Source organism: Rhincodon typus, chromosome 30, assembly GCF_021869965.1.
Source record: "Rhincodon typus isolate 14 chromosome 30, sRhiTyp1.1, whole genome shotgun sequence".
NCBI classification, from domain to species: Eukaryota; Metazoa; Chordata; class Chondrichthyes; order Orectolobiformes; family Rhincodontidae; genus Rhincodon; species Rhincodon typus.
Window position 1 is genome coordinate 33,613,060 of NC_063361.1, and position 17,769 is coordinate 33,630,828.

The 17,769-nt window shown below is 42.8% G+C and overlaps 1 protein-coding gene across 1 annotated transcript in view; it reads right to left on the minus strand.

The window, feature by feature from the left end:
• Nucleotides 1–270: 270 nt before the first annotated feature.
• The window catches only part of socs7 (suppressor of cytokine signaling 7), a 55,226-nt gene continuing 37,727 nt past the window's right edge, over nucleotides 271–17,769 (minus strand). Inside the window, exons 7-10 of the mRNA XM_020531964.2 lie at nucleotides 9,113–9,241; nucleotides 2,512–2,647; nucleotides 1,741–1,897; nucleotides 271–717 (exon numbers count right to left, since the gene is read on the minus strand). Of these exons, the coding sequence (XP_020387553.2) occupies nucleotides 1,777–1,897; nucleotides 2,512–2,647; nucleotides 9,113–9,241 (386 nt within the window). The 3' untranslated portion in view covers nucleotides 271–717; nucleotides 1,741–1,776. The remainder of the gene's footprint in view (nucleotides 718–1,740; nucleotides 1,898–2,511; nucleotides 2,648–9,112; nucleotides 9,242–17,769) is intronic.

Genomic DNA, 17,769 nt, shown 5'->3' on the forward strand with positions numbered 1-17,769 from the left:
ACATGTAGAGAGACTGGAGATGTTGGGACCATAGAGGTGTTCAAAATCATGGAGTCTGGGCAGTGAGAGACAGTTGTGGCTTTTAAAATGAACTGTATAATTATCTGAAAAGAAAATTGCAGGACCACAATCAAAACATAAGGTGGGTACCTGCAGGGAGCCAGCAGGGACACAGAAGGGGCTGAGTGGCCTCTTTCTGTGCTGGAATCATACTATGATTCTAAGAGTAAACTTCAAGTGGTTTCTGCAAGCTCCACATTAAACAGCCTGTGAATATAAACAGTAGTTTAATCCATAAATTAATGAAAAACAAAATTTGTGCAATATAACCCTTCCAGGCATTCATCCAGAGTTAGGCATCTCAGCACAAAACACCTGGAACGTCTCTGGATTCAGGAGAACATTTGCCTCCCCAGCAAATAGCTGCAAGTTAGTAACACCAGTCTTTCTCAGCAGAAAGTGCAAATCCATCATCCGTCATTCGATTGTCCTGTCCCATCCAGGCGTATTCCAGGAGGAATTCTGTCACTTGCCCACTGCATCCTCCTTCCCTCCCTCCACCACACCACTTTTTGGAGCGAGCAACGGGTTGAAATAAGCTTCAGGAATAAGGAGCATTTCAGGAAAATCGGCGAGCATCCCTCTGTCATAAGTGGCTCCTGGCATAGCAATCCGGTCAGACTGTGCCATTCCCAGTGCCCTCGGTAACCCTCCAACCTGCCACAAGACAGAACAGCAGAATGAGAAGTCACAATGACGTTCGATCAAGCACAGCATGCATTAGATGTACCAGCAATCTTGTGCACACACACCTGATGTCCACAGCCCTGCAGTTTTACATCTACCTCAGCAGATACAAAACTACTTTCAAATTAAATTGGAGCAACTGAGCACAGTAAGCAATTTCAAAACGAGACTAATGAATCTACTTCCTTCCATAATATGGCTACAATATCCTAACTTTATTTAAAATGACTTTTTTATCCAAAATGAAGTGTTTGAGAACCAGCCCCTGCATTAATTGCACTTAAATTAAAAGTCAATGTACAGTGGTCCCACAGGAAGCTAGTTTAACTTCTCCAGAAATAGTTGGGTGAAGAGGCCTGTTTCTGTGCTTATACTCCACACAAATATTCTCCCAGCTCTCTTCATCTCAACACCATCAACCTAACCGTCTGTTCATTTCTCTGCATCTCCCCTCCATGTTTTTCTTAAATGCCTCTGCACCATTCACCATCACGACTCCCAAGTTTCAGGCTCACAACTGGGGCCTGGAGACACCTCTGTTGATTGGACAGAATCTAGGGAAAGACTCAATAAATGTTTATCTGCAGATTTCACACAAAATGGGGCTGAGAACAGAACTTGGCCTAAGTCAAGCAGAAAAATTTAAGAGTAAAACAACAAACTCACTGTCTCTTTCTCCATAGCAACAGTGAGCCAATAGGAACCCTGCATACTGTGGGTCCAAACTTGCTAACCGAGTCAGTTGAGATGAAACCACATACAACATTTTCTAAATTAAAGCAATCAAATGCAAAGAAATTGTTTCTGAAAGTTGGTCAAATGCTTCAATTTTCAAAGATGTTCTTAATCTCCCGGACCAGAACTGGGTGGAGAGGTCTGTTCCCAGTAGGTTTCACCCCCCAACAGAATTTCTGGGGGAAAAATTGAAGCAAAGAAAACAAAAAAAAGACAATATAACTGAACAACAGATACAGAGTGAGGGTTTGGCTTTACTTGTTTCAGATGGTTCAAGCGATATTCCTGGGACAGCTACGTCTGGGTGTCCATGTCCTGTTCGTGAGTGATGCAGAGCCGAGCTTCCCGGAGAGAAAGGTAGGCTTCCTCTTCAGGGTCGTAATAGTAAAACTTCCGCAGATACGATATGAGAGGTCTGAGCAGGATCAGTAATGCAAAGTCAGTTTGCAAAGGAAAGGCAGTTCAGCAAATCAGACCTGTTCAGATGCAAGCCATTTGATGCACTGTGCCTGCCCCCTTTTCTATGAAGGAGCTGGCCAGCTGGTGCCACTTACCCCTCTTTACACCAAATCCCTGCATTCTTTTCCCCGCCAAGTACTCATCCTAAGTTCCTTTCAAAATTGAATACCATTGAATACTTTTTCTACCACTTCGAGACATATTCAAGATCCGGCCTGCAGTGGAGTACCTAGAACAGCTTTAAGTCCCAGTGCTGTATTCATGCACACAACATCTTTTAATTAATCTTACAGCCAATGCACCCCAAACCCACACATCCCATCAGTCCTCTCCCCCAGCACGGTGCAGCTCTAAATACACTCCAACAAGCAAACCATCAACCCCCACACAGACCGTGCCCACCCTCTCCCTCGTCCGCCACCCCAGCCAAACACTATATAGTCCCCAACAACACAAAGACCCAACCAGCAGAGTGTCCGTCCATCCATCCCTCCATCCCTCACCTCCCCGCCGCCACCACCACCACCACCACCCCCACCACATTCCCAATGCTGACTGTCCCTGACTCACTTTGGGAGTGGGAGTTCCGGGATGTGGTCTATCCTGACAAGCTGTCGGATTCGGAAGCGACAGAGGTGCTGCAGGGACTTCACGTTGCTGAAACGGGAGACAGGGTAAAGGAGCTGCACTGGGGTCGGTGGCAAACCTGTAAACAGGAACAGAACCATATTGAAGCTCGGTCCATGGCTGGGGAATTGTGTGCTGCACTAAAGCAGGGTCAGAGGGCCACAAAGATTGACAACTTGCATTTAGAAGCATTAGGACTAAACAGGAGCTTGAATCCCACCACAGTAGCTGAGAATTTAGATTTGTTGCAGTTAACTGGACAGATCTGAAATAACAAGCTAGTGTTGGTGACAGCAACCATGAAACTACTGGATTGTCATACAACCTGTCTGATTCACCAATGTCCTTTAAAAAAAAAACCTGCTGCTCTCACCCAGTCTGATCTGCGGGTGACTCCAGATCCATAGCAATATGACTGATTCTCAATGTCTCTGAAATAGCTGAACGAGCCACTCTGTCATCGATGCCTTTCCCTGTGGACAATAAGTGCTGATCTAGTCAGCAATGGCCACATCACATTAATTATTTAAAATGAAAAATAAAATGGCCCAGAATGCTTCCCAGAAGCTATTTTTAAATAGCAAGTCACTGAAGGATGGGTGAATAGATGGACAAAAGCTTGGTTTAAAAAAAGTAAAAGCTTCTTAAAAAAAATAGTACGCTTCAAGGAATGTCTCAATGTTGCAGTGAGAGGTAAAAAAGTCAGAATTCAAATCTAGGGCCAAGCACCTGAAGACCTCAAATATGAGCCAAACTCCAGTCCAGCACTTTAATCCTGTCTCTGTGCACCTCTCATCCTGTGTAGACAGGACCTGACATTGGGAAAGGAACACGGCAACCAAGTAAGGAAGTGTGCTGAATGAGGTTAATGTGTCACGCAGCAGAGGTCTGATGCTGCAGTTTCCAGAGAAAAGGGTCTGAACTGATTGACTGAGGTATTGAAAGATCTCAGTCCCCTCCCTCACCCTGACCTCAAAACAGAATTAAACACAAGAGTCAGCTGTGGCTTAGCTCCCACACTCCTACCCATAACTCCAAGATAACAGACTCGCCGCTCAGAAAAATAAATGTCATCAAACTCATCTCCAGCAGAAGGAATCTGACAGAAACAGGCCTAGTTTGAAAGCAGGTAAAAGGTCAGTCAGTTCTTAAAGAAGATAATGAACAGCAGCTACGCTGTCCTCTCAGCAACTGCAGTAAGAAAGGGTGTTTTTAAGTTCCACTGGCATTGTCCCTGACTGATACCCCACTCCCTCGATGTTTAGGGAGAAATTAGATTTGGTGCATCTACAAATCAGGCCAATGCAGATGTAGACAATTAAGAATCCATTCTGAGTTCTGGTACCTGCAATTTGTTATTCAAATCATTACGGCCAGTCTCCAGAGATTGCGATTTCTCCTTTTCCAGTTAAATATTTTAATGTTCTTATTATCAGCGCTCTCCTTTCAAAGGCAGGCAACATTTATTAATGGGAGTAACTAATATAGAAACAAGACAGGCACATGGGATAAGGATAAACAGCAATGAACGGTTAGACCAAATGGGCTGTGTCCAGGTTACAGCTTCTGTATTTCATACAGAGAGGCCTTTCATATCAGTCAGTCCTTGCTGTAGTAAATGAAAATTCATCCTACTGTCCCACGCGCTTTCTCTGTAAAACTTTGCAATCAGTGTTTAATACAGAAATTTTTCAAAACTTGTTCTTGTGTGGGATGTGGGGATTGCTGGCAAAGGCTGTCACTGTTGTGTGATCCTGACTTGCTATTGAACTGATTGGCTCGCTGTGGTATTTCAGAGGGCAATTCATAGTAACCACATTGCTGTGGGTCAGCAGTCCCATGTGGGTCAGACTAGGAAAGGATGGCAGATTTCCTTCTCAAAATGCCACTAGTGAAAAAAGCAACAACAGTCAGTCATGATTGCATAGTCACCATTGAACTAACTATTCCAGATTTTACTAAATTCAGATTTCACGGTGGGATTTGAACCTGTTGTCGCAGAGACGTTAGCCTGGGGGTTCTGGATTACTCATCCAGTGACATTGCCACTGCACCACATCTCTCCAAACAATCACAAATATCTGTAAAACAAAAAAGACCTCGAGGTAGACATTTGTGTTCAGATAGTTGCCCTGAAATCCCCAGGTTGAAACCTTTGCTAAAAGGGAAACATTACTTACTAGTATTTATATACCATCAGTGGTCCAAACTTAAAATAATTAAATGCTTTGACCAGACATCATTTCAAGGGCATTTTCTTTCAGATCAGCCAGAATCTAATTGATTGGTAGAGTAATTTCAAGGCTCCACATGGTGTCTAACTCTGGTTTCTAAGGTGGGGTAAGCCTGTGGGAGAAGCATACAGGCAAGAACCTGCAAGTACACCAACAACAGGACCCTTTAATGATTTTAAGGCACTGGTCCAGAAATTAGAAAAAGGCCAGGGGTAAGGGTGGGAGAGAGGGGGGACAAAAACCCCTCCCTCACTGCTCAGAGAAGTCCCCTCCTGCCTCAGATTCCCACAGCATGTTCCAAGCAAGTGGAGGGCATTTTTAAAACAAAACGTTCATCCATGAGATATGGGAGTCACCGGTTAGGCCGGTGTTCATTGCCCATCCTGACTGTCCTTCAGAATATGCTGGTGAGCTGACTTCTTCAACTACTGCAGTCCACAAACTGATTCGGGCTACCCAGGTGATTTGGGAGGGGCATTATTGCCCGTGCCTGGATTGATGTCAGGCGGTCAGTCTGGTTTCATTCCTTTCCTTAGGCTTTGTAGTGGTTCGATACAACTGAGGCCCATTTCAGAGGGTAGATAAGAGTCAGCCACTTTGTCATTGGTCTGCAGTCACACGTAGGCCAGACCAGGTAAAAATGGCAGATTTCCTTCTCTAAAGAATGCACAAGAGATGGGTTTTACAATAATCAACAGCAGTTACATGTTAGCTATTAGGCTGTGGTGAAGATGGGATATGACACACTGCATCCCAATGCATTTCACAGGAGGGTTATCAAACAACATTTCACCCCAAGCCACATAACGAGCAACATTCACTCTTCTACTTGGAGACACATTGGCTTCTACCTCTGGAAGATGCTGCCACGCATGGACCTCAAAAAGGTCCACACAGCAGAAAAAAAAACATAGTTGGAGGGAATGGAAGTTACAAGAGGTCAGAACATGTTCCTAACCCAGTCAAAAAGGTCACTTTAAAGGATTCTTTTAAAAAAGGAGTAGGGCGAGGTTTAGGGAGAGAATTCCAGAGTTTCAGGCTCAGGCAAATGAGGACACGGTTGCTAATGGTATGGCAAGTGAAACTGGAGAAGCTCAAGAGGCCAGGATTAAGAATGCAGAATCTAAACTGAACAGCATAGAGGCTAGAAAGGCTTCATCTAGTCTATTGAATTTCAGCTCTCTGTGCTCAGTTCTCAGTGGTAACATCAATACCAAGAACAAGAGCAGGCCAGAGGAAACTGCACCTGAGTGAGCAGTGTATCAAGGAGAACAGTCAAAAGAAAAATTTGAATTGTTTCAGACCGGGTATCAAACTGAATAGTATGAGTTCAGGGAAGGCTGTTTGAAATTTCAGTTTGAAGGTGCTGTCATTTCTGACTCAAATGATGACCGAACGAGGCAATTTCCTGTAGCTCTGTGGTTAGCAGCCTTCACGATACGCAGCCAGCACTAAAGTGGTCTTTCTAAAAAAAAAAAAGGCCTTTTTCTTCCTTCTTTTCCTCAAATGCCACCCCCCGCCCCCCAACAACCAAAGGTTTAGTCTCCCATCTGGAACTGTTTGAAAGCTGCTCCAAACCCTCTGCACCTGAACTTAGACAGTGCATTGCGGCACATGGAAGGTTCTTAAAGAAAAGGATATTTACCCTCACCTATTGTCTGTGTACTTTCCAGGGGCATAGATAAAGCAAATAAAAAAGGTTTTCCATAAGGTGAGGGGAGTTCCATCCAAGGGAACATATATTTAAGGTGAGAGGAGAAAGACTTAAAAAAAGGACATGAGAGACAACATTTTTCCTTAAAAACACAGGGTTAGTGTGTGGATGCAGGTACAGTTACAGCATTTAAAAGACATTTGGATAAGATCATGAATAGGAAAAGCTTGGAGGGATATGGGCCAAATGCAAGCAAGTAGGACGAGTTTAGTTTGGGAACATAGTTAGTGTGGACTAATTGGAGCGAAGGGTCTGTTTCCATGCTGGATGAGTGTGTGTGTCACTGGGCCACAGTGAAGAATGGAAACCCTTCCTGATTTGTCTCCATCCTTCACCCAGCGGCATGGAGGACAATTAAGCACCTCCTACTTCCCTAGGCAATACTGATCTGTCAGTAAACACCTGCTCTTTATCACTTTTCTGTTCATGGAAGCTTGGGGTGTGTAAACTGGCTGCTGCATTTCTTACACAACAAAAGATACTCCCCATTGGTTGTGAAATGCTTTACACACCCCAAGATTCTGAAAGGTTTCATAAAAATTCACCATTTCTTTCTTTTACTGTTTCTCAGCTAAGCTCAGTTCAGTAGAGGGTAGTATTTGCAGAGGCCTGGGGAAACAGCCCCTGTCTGAGGGACAGTACCTAGCCTGGATGGGAGGGAGCAGAAAAATACTTACCATTAAAGTCAGTTTAACACACTGGGGTTGCCCTCTCAGAGTTGATCATCCCACAATACCAGCTCCAAAAAATCTGCTTATTACTTTTGACATTTAAAACCTCCACAAACCTTTCCAGTCCTTGTTCAGGACAAATAAGGTATGAGTGGCCAGAGAACGTAGCTGCCCTCTGCCTGTAACTCACCTCAGAGTCAGCAGAACAATACCTGAGCAAAAGGAGGTGGTTAAATTATTTGACAGTTTACAGGAACAGGTTATTTAGCCCTTTAAGCCTGTCCACCATTTGGCATTCACACCAAATGAACATTTGAATGCCTTTTACTCAAGGAGAGACGATGATTATCATAGAATCCCTACAGCATGGAAACAGGCCCTTCGGCCCAACAAGTCCACACCGACACACAGCATCCCACCCTGACCCATCCCCCTAATCTACACATCCCTGAACACTACAGGCAATTTAGCACGGCCAATCCACCTAACCTGCACATCTTTGGATTGTGGGAGGAAACCAGAGTACCCGGAGGGAACCCACGCAGACACTGGAGAATGTGCAAACTCCACACAGACAGTCACCCAAGGGTGGAATCGAACCCGGTCCTGGCGCTGTGAGACAGCAGTGCTAACCACTGAGCCACCGTGTTGCCCTAGTGGTATTATCACTGGACTATTAATCCAGAGACGCCAGATAATGTTCTGGGGATCTGGGTTCATGGCAGATGTTGGAATTGAATTCAATAAACGTCTGAAATTAAGAGTCTAAGGACGACCATGAAACCAGTCGATTTTCAGAAAAAACCATCTGGTTCATAACGTCCTTTACGGAAGGAAACTGCCATCCTTACCTGGTCTGGCCGACATGTGACTCCAGACAGCAATGTGATTGACTCTGAACTGCCCTCTGGGCAATTAGGGATGGGCAATAAATGCTGGTCTAGCCAGTGATGTCCTCAATCGTAAATGATTTTTAAAAAAACTCACCATTTCCATAATGCTTTATATCACTGATAATCAGAAATCAAACTCTATCTTAAATATGCTACAAAACTCAACTTGCCCTGCCCTCTGGGATGGAGAATTTCAAAAAAGTTTATAACCCTCAGTAAAACATAAAAATCTCAATCTCAACCAAATAGCAAGGTGAATGAAAGGTTATTGAACCAAGATAAACATCCAATTGAAATCTCAATGGCCTCTTCATTGGCCAACGACATCAACTTGTTCTACTGTATTCCTTCATCATGACTGTAGCAGACCATCGGGTCATTTACCTGCTCAATTAAAAACTCCAGTGAGAACACAAACAGCTTTCTTGACAATGTCGCACTCCTGACTCCAACGCAAAAAAAAAAACAATCAATTCAGGTCTAATTTGATCGTAATTACTAATTTGATACTTGTATCAAATACTAATCAGCAGCTGTGAAATGCCAGGAGATTCACTGAAATGGGGAAACAGAGTCTCAGCAGTTCAAAATCAAAACAGCATTATGTACCAAAGAAAGGCAGAGCCCCTTTAAACTGATAAAGCAGAGAGTTTGATGGAGCTCTTTGGCTCTGACCTAAATTCATAAGATCAGGTTAAATAGGAAACAACTTTTGCCTCCTTACTCAAAACCACTTACAGGGAGTCAAGGGCTCGATCGCTCCCCTTCCTCCCTGATAATGCTCGCTTACAACTTCAGTGTCACACGGTTAAAGATTAAACTATAGCTTAAGACATCGCCACTTTCCACAGAGCAAGATCCCAGTAACAGAGGATGAAGGAGGTAGGGAAAGAATCCTGGGAATTTCCTGCCACACTTGGTCTAGCTCTGGTCAACAGTACAGTCCTAGACACAGCAATGGTTCTGCCTTGAAAGTCAAGTTGCATAAAGCACAAGAGTTCAGAAAGTAAGGCAGTGAGTAGACTAACTTACCAGGAACACGCGAGCGGAGGAAGTACAGAAATTTCCCGTTTTTAGAATGCATGATGGCCCTTTCAATGAACTCGACAACAGACTGACATCGGTCTTCAAATTTTGGATGACACCAGAGGCTGAAAGTTCCTGTTGGTTTAAAAAAAAAGCAAACACAGTGAGCCATTGGTACAAAGCAAACAATGAATCAGGATCTCGCTGACCTGCTCCAGCTCCACCTGTACATCCATTTCAAAACACAACAGGATAAATACATTAAAAACCAAAAGAACTGTGGATGCTGCAAATCAGGAACAAAAACAAAGTTGCTGGAAAAGCTCAGCAGGTCTGGCAGCATCTGTGAAGGAGAAAACAGAGTTAACGTTTCGGTTCCGGTGACCCTTCCTCAGAACTCATGGTGGCTGGGAAAATGTCAGTTTATATGCAGAAAATAGGGAGGTGGGTGGGGTAGGGAGTCAACGATAGGATAGAGCCCGAAGAGAGAGAAAGACAGTTGGACAGACAAAGGAGTTGCTAACGATCAGGCTGGGAGGGTGAATAGTTGTTAATGGGGACTGTTAGCGACTAACTAACTATTGTTTCCTCCCTACCCTACCCACCTCCCTATTTTCTGCATATAAACTGACGTTTTCCCAGCCACCATGAGTTCTGAGGAAGGGTCATCGGACCCGAAACGTTAACTCTGTTTTCTCCTTCACAGATGCTGCCAGACCTCCTGAGCTTTTCCAGCATCTTTGTTTTTGTTCCAGGATAAATACATTACTTACTATGCATTGCAATTACCTCCCGAGTCCCCAAAACACGTCCGTCATCTATCAGGCATCAATCAGGCAGTCCCAGTGGAGAGGGGAGAGAGGACATGGTGATAGAGAATGCAACAAGTAAAGCTAAACGAAAAGGAAAGAATGGGAATAGGTTCACAATCTGAAGGTTTTGAACTCATTATTAAGTCTGGAAGGTTGTAAAGTACCTAGTCTGAAGATGAGATGTTAAAAAGTCATCTAGACTCGAAATGTTAGCTTGCTTTCTATCCATGGGTGCTGTCTGTCCCTCTTGTGATTTCCAGCATTTTTTGTTCGCAGTACAGCATCCAGCATCTGCTGTAATTTGCTCCTAAAAATAGACCAGGCCACATTTGGAGTCTGTGCTCCTTAATTCTGAGGCCTTAATTCCCACACCACTTAACCTGTCAAACTCCTCAAGAAAGTTATACGTTCAATAAGATCACCTCTAGTTTTCCTAAACACTATTACAGATCCACAACTCAATCCCTCCTCATTGAATAACCTTATCAAAAGGATTAGTTTAGTCAACGTTTATCACACTCCACCTAGAACGCCATCATTTCTTAGATAAGGAAATTTCAGTTCAGTTTCATGGAGACTAGAGAAGCTAAAATTGTTCTCCTTAGAGCAGAGGTGTAGTACAGGACATTTGGAAGTCAGGGTCAGAATCGTATGTTGTTTTGACAGATTAAATAAGATAGTTCCTGCAGCAGGACAGTGTGACCAGAAAATACAGAATTAAGCAAATGAAGAAGGAACTGGAGGTGATGGAGGAAAGGAAATCTGAATTGTTGTGATCTGGAATGTGCTTCCTGACAGTCACAGTTGAAATACATTCAAACAATAAGTTTCAAAAAGAAACTGGATAAAGAACTGAAGGTGAATAAAATTTCAGGGCAATGGGAAACAGCATGAAGTGGGTCTATTTGGCCAGCTTCTCCAAAGCACCAGCATGGAAACAAGGAGCTAAATGGTCTCCTTCTGTATTGTACCACATTATCTGAAATGATTAAAATAACCCCTGGTGATCACTGTCAGTCAATGCAAGCTCTCTCAGCCTCAGGCATGGGCCTGTTTCCTTCAAACAGCCAGAAGCAGAGACAAATGGACGGAGAAAAATAACTTGTTAAATTCCAGCGTTTTGCTAGTCTCCATGCTCACTGAAAAAATGGTTTTACATCACACAGTGACAAGGATGTTACTCTTTTTCCCTGCTCGTTGTCTGTATTGAGCATGTGAAATGCACTCCATATTAATGGTGGCTCACACTCTTATCTCAAGTTCAAATATCACTCGAGAGGTGTCCAAAGTTTAGGCCCACTTTCTCTGTCTCAGCACTGATGGAATACTGCACTATCAGAGCCATCACCTTTTTGGAAGAAACATTTAATTGAGGCTACACTGCTTTCTCTGATAGACACCAAGATCCAAGACACCAAGATCCAATGGGCACTATTTAGAAATGAGGCCAAGTGCACTGCCCAACATTTATCGCACAACCTATACAGAAATAAAAACAGACCATTTGTTCATCAAACTACATTTGCAGCTTGCTGTGCTCAAATTTCTTTTGTTGTAATGTATGGAAATGCAGTGACAATAGTTTGAAAAGTACTTAATTGGTCATAAAGTGTATTGGGACAAGCTCAGATTGTAAAGATGCTATTTAAATACAAGTCTCTTTATTTTTTCACCATGGATAAGGCTCAGAGTTGCTGGTCTCAGCTGAGTTGACAATAGACCTTTAGGTTGGGCTATGGGTTTTGGGGTATTCATTCTTGGTACTTTCTCTGGCAGCTACTCAATGACCTTACCGTAAGGGGGGGGTGGGGGATAACTGGCCATCATTACTGGCAGTGATACCCTGCTCCAGAAACTTGTGTGCACGAAGTAGGTTATGACCTCATGATCTTCTGACTTATAGGTGTGAGTCAAAGCTATTTTTTGCAGAAGTGATACTGCTGCACAAGCTGAGTAACATCAACCAACTGAACGTTCTCATTTTGGTTTGCCACGTGTTGCAGGAATGACCTCATGCTAGAATTCTTAAATTTTGTGTTTTCTCCGAACTGAACAATCACAAACTCTCAAAGGTCACAGTGTCTCTCCTTGCAGGTCAGGCTGTGTGGAACAGCGCAGACCTGCAGAGGGAATGATGAACACTCAATCTGCCACAAAATACATCCACACCAGACAGGAATCCTGAGACAGGCAGGCGAGAGAGAAAAAACGGTAAATCAAACTTTAGTGACAATGCCTGTATTCACAGCTTGCAGACAATATCAGTTGTCAAAGGACCCACAGTTTGTTAAGTTCACTTCTGAATAAGGGTTGTACATAGATACTGTCTATATGTTTCTTGATATGGCCTGCAACTGACTCTCATCATTTATTTGTACATTTATTGGCACACTAACAGGCATTACCAAACTACACCAGTTTTGGTGCTGAATTTGTGGCTGAGCATAAAAATGAAGGTGGTTCTGATTTGGCAATAAGGGAGATGAAGGAAAGAAATCATATACCAATAATGATCTTGTGCCTGGGGAGAGGGAACTCCAGCCAGCTTCTCCTTGTAGTACAGCAATAATCACCAAGCTACTAGCCAGACTCAGCAGCCAAACAGGAGTTAGGACAGCTCCTGGGCAACATCAACAACTTCATGCATGTATTCTTCTCTTCATTCACTGACCTGGCCATTATCTTTTGCCCATGCCTAGTCACCCTCAAGAAGATGGTGGTGAGGATTTTGATCCTCAATGACGGTGAACAAATAGCAGTCTAGCTCCAAGTCAGGCTGGCAGGTGAATTAACATAGAACTTGCTGACACATGTCACAATGCAGCTGCCGCTACCCTAGTCCTTCTCCAAGGTAGATGTTGCAGGTTTGGAAGATGCTGTCAAAGGAGTCTTGGTGAGTTGCTGCGCTGCAACTACTGCAATCACTGTGCAGTGGAGAGAATGAATGTTGCAGGTTAGTGGAAGGGGTGTCAAGTGAGCTATTTTGTCCTGGATGGTGTTGAACTTCTTTAGTGTTGTTGGAACTACACTCATCCAGGTTAGTAGAGAGTATTTCATTACACACCTGATTTATGCCTTGTAGATGGTGGATAGACTTTGGGAAGTCAGGGAGTTACTTGCTGCAGAATCCCAGCCTCTAACTGCTCTTGTAGCCTCAGTAGTTATATAACCAATTCAGTTCCGTTTCTAGTCACTGGTAACTCTCAGGACATTACCAGCACTGAATCCTCCACTGTCAATGCCATTGAAAACTAAGTTGAAGGTGGCATTGTTTGGCACTTGTGCAAATCTCACTTACAATACTTGATAATGCCTTTAAGTGATATAGTGCCAAAATGCTTCTTCACACTGAACCAAACAAAAAAGATATCAGGACAGATGTCCAAAGGCTTAATCAAGAAGGTAGGCTTTAAGAGAAGTCCTAAAGGAGAGGTGAAGAGGTTTAGGAAAGAAATTCCAGAGCTGAGGGTCTGGGAAATTGGCAGGACAGCTGCCAGAAGTAGCAAGAAAAAAATAGCAGGTGGTAGACAAGGCAACAGAGTTTAGAGTTGTACTGCTAGAGGAAGTTACAGAGGTTGGGATGCAAAGCCAAAAAGGCATTTCAAAACAAGGATAAGAACTTTTAATGAAAAAAAAAAGTATTTTTGTATAAATAGAAGTCGGCAGGCACAGGACATGATGGGTAAACAAAATTCAGTGCAAGTCAGAATAGCACCCGACAAGTTAGTGAGAGAGCCGCTGTCTCAGTTAGACCAACATGAGGAGATAGGAAAGGAAAAGAAAAAATACGGTGAGAATAAAAGCAAACAGGGCAGTTCATTACCAACAAATGACCCAGTCTTTCAGTGAGATACAGCTTGGGTGGTGGAGAAATCAAATGGTCAGCTTCAACCAGCAGCTCCTCTACTCTCAGGAGTGCTTTGGCACTGTACCATTCTCTCACTGAGATGTGATCCAACACCACAAGAACATTACTTTCAAACCTTCCAGATTTTACCAGCACCAAATATTAACTGCTAGGTTCCAGCAGCAGTAATCTTTATTCTGTGCACTGTTATGAAGCTCATCAGAAGGCACAAAGAGGATTTCATCACAGTCTTGAATATACACATCAACTGAACAGCTACGATTCTCTGGGTAAAATAAATCCCAAAACTCTCAACCGTTTGAGTGAAGACATTTCTCTTCATCTCATTTCCAAATGATCAACCTCCTATTTTGAGATTGTGGTTCGTAATGTTAGACTCTCCAACCCTGGAGAAACGGGCTCTCAGACCCTATCTTATTAATTCCTGTATACATCTCAATGAAATCACCTATCATTCTTCTTCACTCCAGAGAATGTTGATTTATTCTACTCAATCACTCCACTTTGGACAACTCTCTGATCCTGGTGAACCTTCAACAGGCCAGTGAACACACATCAGATAATCAGAGGTCTACTGCTTAGAATTTTCCAACTGCTCAATGAACAGTCAACAGATCAGAAGTAAGGTCAACCGGAATTAATTATTCCTCATTTCAACAAAAAGCAAGTGGCTGGGGTGAGAATGCAGTGGTAACATCCTTACCTCTGAGCCAGAAGGTCTTGGTTCAAGTCCCACCTGCTCCAGGTGGTGTGTGTCAACATCTCTGAACAGGTTGGTTAGAAGATCAAAAAGGCATCAATGGGACCCACCACATGGAATCCTTAACACACTGCAGCTGGTAACGCACAACAAACATCTTCCAAAGTTACAATGATACAAAAGGACAGTGCGCTCTGGGCCAGAGGCTACAGACAAATTGAAAAGGATCACAGGGGAACTGAATCACAGGGTCATAATCATAAAAATATTAATTATGACCTTCATGAGCACTGCAATACACTATGGCTTGTATCAATTTCATCCAATACGATGTTCCCATATGCTCATATACCACAACCTTCAATAGAATAATGTGCTGTTGACACATTACTGCAGACAGTAAGTTTTCGAAGTTCCTGTTGGAAGCATATTTCCTATGTCAGCATAAAGAAGTGAACCATACTGAAAAGGCTTTGGGGTGAAAGAACGTGACAGAAAAGCCTCTGCATAAGTAAGCAGCAAGCCCTGGGTTCGGAGTGCACTAACGTCTGTGATACCCTGAAGCCAACTCATGAGACTAGAAGCTGTTCGAAAACAACCAACCACATTAACAACAGTCAGTCACTTAGACCGCAATGATTCTAAAGCCAACCCAGACACACCAGAGATGTTCACATAGGAAATCACTAAGAAAACAACATTCTCATCATATGGGTCAACCTCTCCAAACAAGCTTTATCTAGGACGCCGGCCACAAAGTACTCATTTCACTGAATCTTTACTAGGTTTGAAGTATTTTACACCTTTCCTGGTCATGCAGTCTCTCAGATGCCAGATGGCAGTTTAGTTTCCTTAATCTGGAATACTCCTTAGGTGGGGGTTGTCTGTACACCTTAAATGCCCAGTCTCTCAACAGTATGGTGCTGCACTGTCTGAGCAACAGGACTGTGTTATTGGGCCTCCAAAACTGTGATTCAGTTCAGTAACATTTACCTGCAGATATTTTGATGCTAGTTAATGCTCAGATTTCCAGGGAATGGTCCAGCATACCTGCCTTCAGCCTACATGGAATCCAGTGCACATTACATCAGTACACAGAGCTTCACACTACTTAAACTCATCTGAATTCACTCTCATCATCTTCAGTGAATAGCCCAGGAATTAGCACCCCTCTCCCCCAACTAGAATGACAGGGCAACAAGTTAATAGGAACTGCACTACCTGCAAGTCAAATACACTAACAAGGAACAAGGCATCAATAATATTCAACAAGATCGTGACTGACCTGATTTTCATCTCAATTCTACATTCTTGCATATCCCCAATAATCTTCCAGTCCCTCGGTCATAAAGAATCTACCTGCTTCTGCCTAAAAAAAAACTGAAAAGATTCTGCATCTACTGGCTTTGAGGAACTGAATTCCAAAGACACCTGACTTTACAAGTGTAAGTATTTTTCCTCCTCATTTGTTTTAAATGGGCAACCCCTTATTTTAAAACTATGACCCCTGGTTGTAGGTTCTTCCACAAGAACAAACATCCTTCCCACATTCACCCAGTCAAGTGCCCTCAGGATTTTATATGTTTCAATTAAGTTACTACTGATTTTTCTAAATTCCAATAGAAACGAGCCTCGCCTATCCAGCCCTTCCTCATTAGGCAACGTGCTCATTCCAGGTATTAATCTGGTCACTCGTAAATTACCCCAATACAGACACTGAAAAGCCAGCCTTTCACGTTCACCACAGTCAAAATCTTGGAATCTTCATCCTGACAGCATTGTATTTACACCTGCTGGATTGGAACACTTCAAGGTGGATAAATGGGATTGGATCGCAAAACCTTTTCATTTTCAGTTATTTATCAGAAAAGTTTACTTTTACAGATGACAGCCTAGACATTGATTAAAATGCTTATTTTGAGATAAACCATTTTACAGCAACATTCCTGCCTTAAATATAAGGAGGATTTCATTTAATGCAGTTTTTTAAAAACGTGTGCTGTGACTTGCTGACTAATTGAATGACTTACATTCGAGTGCATGGATCAGTAGGAGTGGAAACTGGATGAACAAAAGCAAAACTAAAGCTCACTGAGGCTGGGGCATTTGAAGTAGGGTTTGTTGTCATAGGATAAGGGCTCGACCATTTGGGACAGAAACAAAAACCATTTCTTTATTCGGAAGGTTATGAATGGTTGGAATTTGAGACCCCAGAGGGTAATGGGTACTCAGTTGTTCAGTATATTCAAGACAGCTATGGATAGGTCTCTGGAAGCTAAAGAAATTAAGGGTTAAGGGACAGGAGAGGTTGAGGTAGAAGATTGGTCATGGCTTTATTAATGCCCAAGCAAACTCAAGGGGTCGAATGGCTTCTTCCTATTCCTCATACAGGTGGTCCCCAGTTTACGAACATGATCCCATACAGGGGTGCAATTTTAAAGGCCGAAACATATGAACATTTCCTATACTTATGAACAGCTATTTTGTATTGTCCTGCATTTTGTTTGGACTTGCATGAAAGTCAACTTGTGAATGGACTCCAGAATGGAACCCAGTGTCTTCATTCATTGGTATATCTGTATGGCCTGTATCATTTGGTAAGCAACTGTGGTCAGCAAGGATTTTTATCTGAAGTCAGTTACTGCTTCAGCATATTCGTGGTATTACAGCAAAGGGTTCGGATCTGTCAGGACCCGAGTGAAGATCAAAGCTAGTACACCACTTCCTACATTATTTAGGAGCAATGCTGTGGGATATCTGCTAAACCCAGTTCCAGTGTTAGGCAGAGGCAGTCCCTAAGCTGCTCATTACATTTTACAATCACCTTCCCATTTATTGACAACCTGTCTCTGCCATTGACCCCATTATTTAAGAGGATGGAGTTGATTTTACAACACTCAGCCAGCCTTTCATTCCGAGAGTAATGCAGCTCTCCTCAAATATCTGTTTTAAATTTACTCTTTACTAATTTAAATTTATGTCCCGGGCTACTGTTCTCACCCTTAATTGTCAAAATAAACAAGGTTATCCTCAACTGCACAAACACAAGTGTGGATAGCTGCTCGTTAAAAACAATCCCCTTGTGTGTTTTCTCATCAACAGAATGTAGCATCAGCCTGGCTTCTGGGAATAGGAAGTAAAATGTGCTTGTGACAGCTTATATCTTATTAATGAGTTTCAGAAAAAGTAAGTGTAAACCATAAGTTTGGTAGCTTTACAAGTCAAGTTCACAGAATTTCATTACTAAGAGTCTTGAGCTGAATGATGACAATGTGGTTCCATA